Raw genomic sequence first — 12550 nt, 5'->3', positions numbered from 1 at the left:
AGAAAGGAAGGAAGGGCTGTAAGATTAATGAGCTAAGTGTCCTATTTACATATCAGAAGTTCATTAGAGTACAAGTATATTTTTGGCATTTTGAAGACGACCACAAGAACGGTTCTCAGTCTTGGTACTATCAAGTGTTTGGGCTGGGGGCTGCCTTGTGCACTGGAGGATCACTGGCATCTACCCACAAGATGCCAGTAGCACACCTGTCCTCTGTTGTGACAACCAAAAATGTTTCCAGACACTGACAAATGTACCCTGGAAGCAAAATCACCCCTGGTTGAGAAACACTGCATCAGAAGAAGCTAACATCAGATAAGTGAAGAAAAGTTGCCTCTGGACTCTAGAGAGTGGTCCTGAGTCTAGGGAAGAGCAGGAGGGGAAATGACTCATTTTCATCATAAACTCTGTACTAATTGCTTTGCTATTATGTATGTATTGTTCTGATAATATTAACATTTGTAAAAAACTATTAAATAAATGGAATAAAAGGGATTTTGAGATAGGCTAGCAATATGGGATGAGAGAGAAGGAAGGAATCAGTAATGACTAGGATTCTGGCAGGTGCAACTGGGTGGATGGTGATTGTGCTCACCAAGAAGGGAAGACAGGAAGGGAAACAGTTTTGGTGTGGGACTGGGGAATGATGACTCTAATTTCAAATTTGTTGAAGTTGAAATATCTGTGGGATATGAAATCTGTAGGCATCAAATAAATTAATCTTGGACTCTGGATATATAGACTTGTGAGTCATTAACATACAGGTGATAACTGAAGCCATGGCAATGGATGAGATTCCTAGAAAGAGAAGAGACTTGAGAACAGGATCTCAAGATACAGAGCGTGTAAGGTTCTTGTCTTTTTCAAGTACCTACATTTTTAAAATTAATTAGGGCCATATTGTAAATATTGTTTAACATACTTTAAAAACAAATTTCTCTCTGCAAACATAATGCACATTTACTGAAGATATTTCTCAAAAATATCTAGATAAGCACAAATTCCTGTCCAGAGTCAAAATTGCAGCTTGAATGCTAGACAATCAAATTGAGTAGACACTGAGCACTAATTATGTGCAGGGCAGATGGAGATTCAATAGTAAACAAAACAGATATCATTCCTGTGTTCATAGAATGTATCGTCTCGTGGGGAGTACAGGCAAAGAAAGTGGAAAATACAGTGGAGTGTGATGAATGCTAAGAAAATTAATCATGAAAAGCTACTTCAACTAAAGATGCAATGAGATGTGATTTAAGCATCTTTTGTGTCACCCAATTTTCTCTTAATTGGCACAATCTCAGTTACCGGGACAGGAAGAAACTTTGTTGTGTGTTACTTTTCCCCCTGTGTCATGTAGTAAGAATGCTCAGGAAAGCTGGCAGAGAGCATGGAGTTATTTGTCTTTCTGGGCCTGACTACAGGCTCTGTCCAAACTAAGTCTCGCAGTATGCTGGGCTCTAACTCCTTCACAGAGAACATCTCCATGAATTGTAAATTAGTTTTATGCTTTACAGTCTGTTCAGTTAATTTTCCAGAAACTCTCTAGCTGTGATTCTACTTTCTTAAGTAAGCTACAAGACAACAATGAATTCCAGAAAAAAAAAAAGACTGTTTCTTCCTTCCTTCCTTCCTTCCTTTCTTTCTTATTATGGTAAGAACACTTAACATGAGATCTACCCTCTTAACAAATATGTGTATTTCTTAAAGATAAGAAACATGCACAACTTGACAGCTGGAGCCACCATGGAGCAGAAGATCCATAATAAGAAGGAAAGAGAGATTGGGCCAAATAAGGAGTCACAAAGGTCATATTTGCAGGAAATAATCTGTCCCCAACAAGCATTAGAGATGAGTCTGGCCTCGAGCAGCAGGAGAGAAGAGAGACTGCACTTTTAGCAGCCCCACAGCTACCTCTCTCTAATGACTTGAGCCATAAAAAAATTATTGGTATCAGACAATCCTGGCCCTTATCCTAGATGAACATTCTGCAAAAAACTGGTTCAATAAAACCTGATATCCCTCAAAGATGGAGAATCAAAATGGAACTGACACAAGAGGTAAACAGAGGTAATGCACGGGAAAAAAGAAGGAAAGGGACCTGAAAATGCATGGCAGATAAAGAAAACTCATCTGAAAAATAGTAGGTGAAAATTGTCAACAGATATTTCACCATGAATTAGAAAGTTTTAATGAAGCAATTAAGCAAGAGCTCAAGAAAAGTATGGTAAGAGAAGAATGAGCTGAAATGTGAGCTGTCAGGCCTCAGGGAAAATGTAGAAGAAATTTAACAATCACAGAGATGAAGGCAAAAGTGACAGGAAAGGAAGAAACCTTAGCAAAAGTCTAGCAATTAGTGTCAAATCTATGCAAATTTAAGACGAAGACCAAAACAAACGTGGTGATTATGGTTACAGAACAAATGTAATGGTAATAAACCCAGATGGAGTAGAAATGATATAATTAGCAACAATTGGGAGAGAAAGAAAGAAAAAGAAAGTGAGAGGTAATGTAAATATGTTGGTTTTCCTATCCTTAGTACCTGGGGGTCAAAACATGGCATCTAAAGCAGACAAATCTGGCAATAGGGGTCCAAGTATATTGAGCAGTAAAAAGACAAACACTAAGAAATATAATTTAATCAACTAAAATTAGGTAGGTGAAACAAGGAAATAGAAGGGAAGAAAAAGAAATATGTATAATAAGTAAATATGTATAACCATTGAATCATTATTTCTAATATCAAGAAAAATGGTGAAAAACCCTAAATATCCACACATGAGGGACTGACTAAATAATTATGGCATATTTATACAATAAAATACTATTCAACTATAAATTAAAAAGCAATTTTTAATGTAGTGATATCAAAGGATTGAGAAGATTATTATATGTCTGTGAATATATATATACAAGCATATATTACATATTTTGCCATATATTCCCCCCCTCTCTCTATATATAGATGCACAAGAAATTGATAATATTGCCTCTGGTGGCAAAAAACTGGGTAGTGGCGACACAGAGGTGAGAGAAAGGTTTACAATGTATACCCTTTGTTATCTTTTGAATTTTGAACCATTAGGCTCCTACTTATTTTTTTAAAAAAATTAAATTTAAATTTAAGATGAAATATAAAGAATTGGTTGACCTGTCTTTGCCCAGCCCTGTGGATATCATGTTATGTGAGATGCCTGATACATACTTTGTAGAGCTTCCTGACTCCACATACACCTCTCTCTGTTCTAGACCCCTGAGGAGTGAGGCAAACATACAGGGCAGTGCCCTGGTTGCCCACCTGCCCAACTATGTCCCTGCCCATTCTTTTTTTTTTTTACATCTTTATTGGAGTATAATTGCTTTACAATGGTGTGTTAGTTTCTACTTTATAACAAAGTGAATCAGTTACACATAAACATATGTTCCCATATCTCTTCCCTCTTGCGTCTCCCTCCCTCCCACCCTCCCTATACCACCCCTTCAGGCGGTCACAAAGCACCGAGTTGATCTCCCTGTGCTATGCGGCTGCTTTCCACTAGCTATCTACCTTACGTTTGGTAGTGTATATATGTCCATGCCTCTCTCTCGCTTTGTCACAGCTTATCCTTCTCCCTCCCCAAATCCTCAAGTCCATTCTCTAATAGGTCTGTATCTTTATTCCCGTCTTACCCCTAGGTTCTTCATGACATTTCTTTTTCCTAAATTCCATATATATGTGTTAGCATACGGTATTTGCCTTTCTCTTTCTGACTTACTTCACTCTGTATGACAGACTCTAGGTCTATCCATCTCATTACAAATAGCTCAATTTCGTTTCTTTTTAAGGCTGAGTAATATTCCATTGTATATATGTGCCACATCTTCTTTATCCATTCATCTGATGATGGACACTTAGGTTTTTTCCATCTCTGGGCTATTGTAAATAGAGCTGCAATGAACATTTTGGTACATGACTCTTTTTGAATTATGGTTTTCTCAGGGTATATGCCCAGTAGTGGGATTGCTGGGTCATATGGTAGTTCTATTTGTAGTTTTTTTAAGGAACCTCCAGACTGTTCTCCATAGTGGCTGTACCAATTTACATTCCCACCAGCAGGGCAAGAGTGTTCCCTTTTCTCCACACCCTCTCCAGCATTTATTGTTTCTAGATATTTTGATGATGGCCATTCTGACTGGCATGAGATGATATCTCCTTGTAGTTTTGATTTGCATTTCTCTAATGATTAATGATGTTGAGCATTCTTTCATGTGTTTGTTGGCAGTCTGTATATCCTCTTTGGAGAAATGTCTATTTAGGTCTTCTGCCCATTTTTGGATTGGGTTGTTCGTTTTTTTGTTATTGAGCTGCATGAGCTGCTTCTAAATTTTGGAGATTAATCCTTTGTCAGTTGCTTCATTTGCAAATATTTTCTCCCATTCTGAGGGTTGTCTTTTGTTCTTTTTTATGGTTTCCTTTGCTGTGCAAAAGCTTTGAAGTTTCATTAGGTCCCATTTGTTTATTTTTGTTTTTATTTCCATTTCTCTAGGAGGTGGGTCAAAAGGGATCTTGCTGTGATTTATGTCATAGAGTGTTCTGCCTATGTTTTCCTCTAAGAGTTTGATAGTTTCTGGCCTTACATTTAGGTCTTTAATCCATTTTGAGCTTATTTTTGTGTATGGTGTTAGGGAGTGATCTAATCTCATACTTTTACATGTACCTGTCCAGTTTTCCCAGTACCACTTATTGAAGAGGCTGTCCTTTCTCCACTGTACATTCCTGCCTCCTTTATCAAAGATAAGGTGACCATATGTGTGTGGATTTATCTCTGGGCTTTCTATCCTGTTCCATTGATCTATCTTTCTGTTTTTGTGCCAGTACCATACTGTCTTGATTACTGTAGCTTTGTAGTATAGTCTGAAGTCAGGAAGCCTGATTCCTCCAGCTCCGTTTTTCGTTCTCAAGATAGCTTTTGTTATTCGGGGTCTTTTGTGTTTCCATACAAATTGTGAAATTTTTTTGTTCTAGTTCTGTGAAAAATGCCAGTGGTAGTTTGATAGGGATTGCATTGAACATGTAGATTGCTTTGGGTAGTAGAGTCATTTTCACAATGTTGATTCTTCCAATCCAAGAACATGGTATATCTCTCCTTCTATTTGTATCGTCTTTAATTTCTTTCATCAGTGTCTTATAATTTTCTGCATACAGGTCTTTTGTCTCCTTAGGTAGGTTTATTCCTAGATATTTTATTCTTTTTGTTGCAATGGTAAATGGGAGTGTTTTCTTGATTTCACTTTCAGATTTTTCATCATTAGTGTATAGGAATAGAACAGATTTCTGTGCATTAATTTTGTATCCTGCTACTTTACCAAATTCATTGATTAGCTCTAGTAGTTTTCTGGTAGCATCTTTAGGATTCTCTATGTATAGTATCATGACATCTGCAAACAGTGACAGCTTTATTTCTTCTTTTCCGATTTGGATTCCTTTTATTTCCTTTTCTTCTCTGATAGCTGTGGCTAAATCTTCCAAAACTATGTTGAATAATAGTGGTGAGAGTGCCTACCCATTCTTAATTCTGATCTGGGGCAGTCTCATTAGCATGTAACAGGAATGATATTATAAAAAATATTTAACCAATCTATATCTAACTGCCTCTGTAAATAATGTTGTTGTATAGCCCATTCATCATTAAGATTAAATAATTAGGATTATAACCTCACACAAAGAGAAACAAACTACTGCTTATACCTGGATCAAGAAACTTAGGATTGGGCTTCCCTGGTGGCGCAGTGGTTGAGAGTCCGCCTACCGATGCAGGGGACACGGGTTCGTGCCCCGGTCCGGGAACATCCCACATGCCGCGGAGCGGCTGGGCCCGTGAGCCATGGCCGCTGAGCCTGCGCGTCCGGACCCTGTGCTCCGCAACTGGAGAGACCACAACAGTGAGAGGCCCGCGTACCGCAAAAAAAAATAAAAAATAAAAAAGAAACTTAGGTTTCTCAAAGCTAATTTTTAAAACTCATAACCATCGGTTTAGAGTTTTCCTAAATCCCTAAAACTCTCATTACATATAAAAATCAGGCTTGGAAGACTCTGACCATAGATCTCTACCACAGGCTATAGGTAGTGAGAACTTGGAACCTAAAGGAAGTGTCCATCAGAGAGGAACTTTGTGGAGTGAGAGAGGGGAGAAGAAGGGAAAACAACCAACCAGATGTCTCCTGGATCAAATCAATTCCTAGATTGAAACCCTACAGGGGGGTGGGTGTTGGTAATGACCAGATGAGTTATTGGAAAATCTCAGAGCACTGGGATTAGTTTCTCATTTCCCCAGGCACAAGCTTTGAAAAGTGTGGGGTCTGACATGCGACAGCACAAGTGGCAGAGTAGAAAAGGCTGAGAGATACAGGTGGTGAGAACATCCCCCATCACTCCCCTTACCTCCACAGGCCCTCCTTAGTTGAGAAAGTCACCAAATTCACCTACTATTTAATTTAAAGGCCTGGATAAATAAAAATACAGAATTCTGGATATATAGTTATGCATTGACAATTTCTCTTTGTGAGATGCAAATATTTATTCTGAGGGGGGGTTGTGTGACATGTTATTTGGAGTGCTTATTTGTGGAAATAACCTGAGCCATCAAACTACCTTTCCTTCCTTCAAAATCATCCCATATCCAGATATCCAAGAACAAAGAACAATAGAATACTGATGGCTAGACTTAATGGAGACTTTGCCAGGGTTAAAGAAACATGATTGGATAAACCAGAAAAACCTGTTTGAACTACTCCTCCACTGCCAGGGGAGAGGGAGGAAGAAAATATAAAAGTAAAATGAAAGAAATGAAAGGTCTACAGGGAGAGTTCTAAGAAAAGAGCACTTGTGGAACAATAGGGCTTAATGCCTTGTCTTTTCCCTTTCCCTCCTCTTTATGAGTAATGATGCTGAGGCACTTGACCATCCCCCCTTTTCACTGTTGTTCCAAAGCAGCAGAAACCACAGATATGTCCAGTGTGCTGGCAGACAGGATAAGGACAGCAGAGTTGAAGTAGCATAGCATTGTTGGAGAGGTAAAGACCATGACCCTTCACAAAGCAACAAAAATAGACCCCAAAATAAATGTGAAAGATCATTACGAAGAAAACTTCACTAAGTGACAAAAAGGATCAAAACAAATGTGCCTAGATGGGAAAATTGTAAAGTTGCCAATTAATCCATCAATGTAGCACATTTCAATCAAAACATTAAAACCAGATTCTGTAAAAAATGACATTAGTGTAATTAATTACACATTCAGAGAAAATTAAGGTACAAGGTCTACCTCAAACCAAGTGTACACACGCACACAAACACACACCACTAACAGGTTAACAAAGGAACTTACTTTGAAAAGGAAACTATTTGTATTAGAAGGAAATATAGCCAAATGTTTTCTAATAACCTTGGGCTGTCCAAGACTATCCAAAATAAAATAGAAATATAGAAGTTTAATAGGAAAATATTGATAGACACAGAAAATGTAAATTCCTGATTGACCAAATATATCACACAAAAGAAAAATAAAGGGAAGGGTTGAGAGAAACCATGGTGAGTTCAACATATAACAATAGCCATATTTCCAGTGTGGGTAATGACTACCATGTAAGTTGTTGAGGAAGTCTATATATAGAAAAAAAGCTTGCTTTGCCTCACAAAAATGAGGCAGTTTTGGTGAGGGAAGAAAACAGTCCCATCTCCCTTGGTGCTAAAGCAGGCAGGGCTGGGGGTTCCTAAGTTTCCTGTGGGCCAGAGCATGTCCTGAGAAGGTACCTGGGGCAGACGCCTGCTCACAGGCACCAACACAGCCTCCCTGCCAACACACGCACCCCACCTGCCAAGGCCACCCAGTGAGCAGAGGGTCCCCGAGTCAGTGAGGGGTTCCTGGGAGAAAGGGTTGTGCCCCAAGAGGAATTCCACAACAGGAAGCCACAGTGGGGATGCTCAGCTGGGTGCATGAAGGTCCCAGAATGCACCAATTATACCGTGAGAATGGAGTGATAAGTGGTGCTGGGTTAACAGGTTATCCATTTGGAAAAGGAGTCAGGAAATTCCAAGTATATCCCTGAGACAACCCTTTAAGTAGAAAGGTATGAAAGAATTAGGAAACCATATAGGAGACTCCTTTTGTAATTGGGAAGTGGGGAAGGCCGTCCTAAGCCACACGCAAAAGCAAGAGGCAATAAGGGAAAATGAGCCTTCAGGGGAAGAGGAGGTCGTGAGTAAAGTGAAGGGGGAAGTGACAGAGTGTAAGGTGATCCATGCAGCATGAGGAGCAGACAAGGGACTGACTGATGCCCCACAGGACTGTGCTGCAGTGCCCATCACATCTTAGACCAACCGGTGGCCGCTAGGAGGAGGTGGGGGGCAGTGCTGCACACAGCTGTCACACTCCTAGCCAAAAGGTGCTGTGGTGGCCCAGCGTAGAGACCGACTTGGTGAGGGCTGTGCCTGTCCCTGGTGACATTTCAAAGTGAGGGGATCGTGGTTGAAACTGCTCTGAGAGTGGCACTAAGGGCCCCCGTGGGGATGCATTGTGTGAGACTGGGTGTACCAGCTGGGAAGCTGGATGTCTGCAACCTTGCCTGCACTTATGGCAGGGAGGGGTGCAGTGGGGGGTCAAATAACAAAATTCCCAGGAGATGTAGCAGGCTGGGAGTTAGTGCAGAGATCAGTACCTACAGGCACAAAGTGTAGACAAGATAATGAGATGAAGAAGAAGGGAATCCAAGGCCCTTTCTGGAGCTGGAGGGCAGTCTGTGGAGGCAGTTCCAGATTTACCAAAGAGACAGCTTCGGCTAGGGCGGCCCCATCAAGGCAGGCATCTCCCCACAGAGTGTGACAAGCTCAAGCTTTGATGACCTTGTCTAATGTTTGCCATGGGGAAACCTGGCAAGAAGCTCATTTGGTTGCAGAAGAGAGGTGGGTTACTTTGTGCTTGGTGGTCCCCTGCTGTTTCATTTTTGAATTAAGCATGGGAGGAGGCACCTTAGTCTTTCCAGTGCTGAAAGCCTCTGAATGTCTTAATCAGGCCCTGACTGGCAGGCATGCGCCCCGCCCCCTGCGCCCCCCCTCCACGCCCCCCTCTGAAGTCCCCCTCCACACCCCGGTAGTAGGCAGAACTGGGCTCCTGCCCTGGCACAGCAACCAACAAAGGGATGAAGGGCAGACCAGAGCCCTGTGCTTCCACACGCAGGGAGTGTTTTCGGGAGGGCAGTGCCAGCAAATGGAGAAGGGGCTCTTGACTTGGGCCAAGACCACACCGTGGAGACACATCAATGCTGGCAGGCTGCCCTGTGACAGAATTGCTCAGGAGATGGGCAGAAGGTCTCCGAGGCCCTCCTGCGATAGGAGTCAGCTGTGGCCTGAAAGTGCCAAATGCCTGCCTCGGAGATGGTGGACCTACTACCTGTGGCAGGACTCAAAACGGGGGACTCGGCAGAGTGCAGAGCAGGAGGGAAGCACGTGTTAATTTGGGACCCCGAGCCAGGAGGAAGGAGAAATGCTCAGCCTTTGGGCTGAGATTACAGAGGCTGAGCAGTAAGGTGTCGCTGAAGACACCATCGGCCAGCAGGCTCCACTGGGACAAGTGGATGCAGGGAGGCCCGCAGGGCAATCCTGCGTGGGAAACAGACTGCCCAGCCCACCTGAGGCTGGCTTGGGAGAAAGGGGGGACCACGTTAGCAGCTCTTTGGAAACAAGACAGAGCCCCAGAGCCAGCAAACAAAGCCCCAGCGGGGTGAACGTTGCTGGGGGTGTGATGTTGCAGCAACCACAGTCACGTGCTGGTCCATCAAGGCAGCAGGGCCTGGGAAGGGGCAGAGTCCCTGGCAGGCACCCGTGACTACTAGTCAGCCCAAACTGTGGGGTGGATGAGTACAAGCAGGAGAGTGGCAACCCACCTGCTCCCCAAACTCCAGGAGAAGGGAGGAAAAAATTGAAAAAAAAAAAACCTAAAAATTTGAAATAAAACTATGCTCTATATGGAGGAGGGCAGTCAGAAGGCAGAGCACTTGTACACAGCTGATGCCCAGGGAGCAGTGGCCCAGAGTCACATCCCAGGGAGACCAGGAAAGGGCACCGAGCTCAGAAGCAGCACCGCCCAAAGGAAGCTTCTTGTCCCCTCTGTTAGCCAGGGCTTTGAGGAAGAGAGCCATTTCACGACACATCAGAAACACCCAGGGAACCTGGCTTTGGTGATGCAGGGGCTGAGGCTTGCTGGGAGGGGTCCGTAAATGTTGGGAGGGGGTGGTGGAATGAGTTGCCCAGATTCATGGAGTGGTTCAGTGTGCAGGGTTGTGTTCTTCCTTTCCTCCAAGGGGTGCCAGGGGCTTGGATGGAGGGCATGAATATGTCTCCTGATGGATGGACCAGCCATGGCCATGCCACAGCCCCTCAGCATCTGCTCTCCCACCCCTTCGGGGATCCACGGAGGCCTCCACTGTCCCCTTCCTGGATCCCACAGAAGTACCAGGGATAGGGCAGAAAGGAGGTTCTGCCCTTCCTTGGCCAGAGGAAGCAACGGCCAAGCCTTTTCACTCGGCCAGGAATTTGAGCTTGGCATCCCAAGGAAGGGAGGGGGCCTGGAAGTAGGTTTCACAGCTGCTTCTCAGGAGAGAGAACAACACAAAGCAGGCACTCAGCAAGTAGCAACTGTTACTGCTATAACTGTGCACTAACTTGTGCAGGGATGGGTTGCCCTGTGGCCCCCGAGGATGTGTAGACAAAACCTCAAGCATACTGACCTTCCTCTCGAAGAGGCCAGCAGGCGAGGAAAGACAACTTCATCGAGGGAAGGATTCCTCTGCATCAGGCACTGTGCTGCCTGCTTCACAGGTGCTGTCTCCTTTAGTCCTCCCAACAGTCCTTCTTAATTCCACCCTCCACCCCATTCCCCTGCCCCCGCCCCGCCCCCAGCCCCTTCTGGAAGCTTATCCTGAACCCTGCAGCCCATCTCTTCCACTGCCTCCTGTGGGCACTGCTAGGCGGACATTCTTCAGGAGCAAACGCCCCAGTTAGTTAGCACTGATCATGTATTTTGGGCTTCCTCTTCACGCAGACTATGAACTCAAAGACAAGTACCATGTTCTCGTTTTTGCCAGCTAAAGCACACAGCTTTATTGGTGATACATAAAAATGCAGACTTGGTGGATGAGGCTGAGTCAGTACAACTCATAGAAGGGGAGTGTACATTTTTTGCTGAATAGGTTTACCATCCATAGGCTCGTGAAGAAAAGAGAGTAAATGAAAAAGAATTCAACCTACGCAGCAACCAATGCATTTTCGGCACAAGCTCCCATATGGGTCTGGTCTCCACAAGACGGTCCAGCTTAGACAGGGAGACCACCACAGGCAAGGCATCCCTTGTCAGGCTAGAAAATGTTGTCCTTTCACCACACAGCTGAAATGATCCCTTTACCACAGGAAGAAGGCCGCAAGGGAGCAATTTACAATGCGCACTGCCTGCAGACTGCAAAACCAAGAGGTTACTCAAAGCTCTGTGGGAACCCCTGCCTGGCCAACAAGAGAGTGGTCCTGGATTTAGCAAGTGTAACTTTCACCCAGAGATATGGCTATTGGCTAAGGCTGGATCTTCAATAGCACCCACTGCAGAGTCTTTGATTGAGAACACAAGTGTGTGGTTCACTGATCGGGTTTTGGTTCGGGGTGGATCAGTCCCATCCTGTTGGAGGGGGCCATTTAAGAGGCCGGGATTTCTGGGAGAAGCTGTCTGTTTGCGTTCCTGATAAAGAGGGACAGGAAGGACAGCAACATCTGGGCTCCCAGCAACTCCCCTGCCAAGACTGGCTTTTCAGACAAACCCATCAAGGGTTTCACAACGTGCCCCTCAGCACATTCACTTCCCTCTGGTATCAAAGGAAACTTCAAGTCTGAAACGGACTTGGCAAGCATGTTATTAATAACTGTCATGATTATTAACAAATTTAATCCGGCCTGCTGCAGAAATGAGTTGCAGCAAAGTGACACAGTCTCCCGACACACTTCGTTGATGTACATCTTAATCTGGCCCTGATTTTCAACACTGGCTTTCAAGTTATCCAGGGCACAGAAAGCCTCAACAGCAGGGTCGGGAATAGGGATCGTGTTTCCAGCAATGGAGAGGCTGGCCAAATGACTATTGATATCGTGGCTAAATGAAAAACCAGTGTCCCTGGGCTGAGTTAACAACACTTTTCCCTGAATGAAAGGGCACTTGGAGAGGCCAAGAACACAACTGAAATTTTCAATATCTTAAGCATCACTAAATAAAAGTCCTCATTTTCATTAGTGAAAGAGTGATTTTTCTTCATTCAGACTATTTCCTCTTTGAGAGGCCCTAGGTTCCTACTGCCCATATCTCATGTCAACCTCATCCCCAGGACTTGGCTTTTCCTGGATCTTTGAGTAAAGACCAGACCCCTTACCCATCCTTATCCATATGAAGTTCCCTACAATCCTGGTTGTTTCTCACTGTGGTTATATCCTCTTCTGATTATTGGATGAACACTGTAGCAACTTCTAGCCCTGACCTCC

The 12550-nt window shown here is 43.7% G+C and overlaps 1 protein-coding gene across 1 annotated transcript; it reads right to left on the bottom strand.

Annotated features, from left to right (window-relative positions):
• Window positions 1-11716: 11716 nt before the first annotated feature.
• Window positions 11717-12445, bottom strand: LOC136142192 (protein ARMCX6-like). Its single transcript, XM_065900218.1, has 2 exons — window positions 12442-12445; window positions 11717-12267 (listed from the first exon to the last, which is right to left on the bottom strand). The coding sequence occupies exons 1-2, from the start codon at window positions 12443-12445 to the stop codon at window positions 11717-11719; spliced, it is 555 nt and encodes a 184-aa protein (XP_065756290.1).
• Window positions 12446-12550: the final 105 nt, after the last annotated feature.

This window comes from Phocoena phocoena, chromosome X (genome assembly GCF_963924675.1).
Source record: "Phocoena phocoena chromosome X, mPhoPho1.1, whole genome shotgun sequence".
Taxonomy (NCBI): Eukaryota; Metazoa; Chordata; class Mammalia; order Artiodactyla; family Phocoenidae; genus Phocoena; species Phocoena phocoena.
Note: the sequence above shows the minus strand (reverse complement) of the source record. Positions and strands in the feature narration are given on the sequence as shown.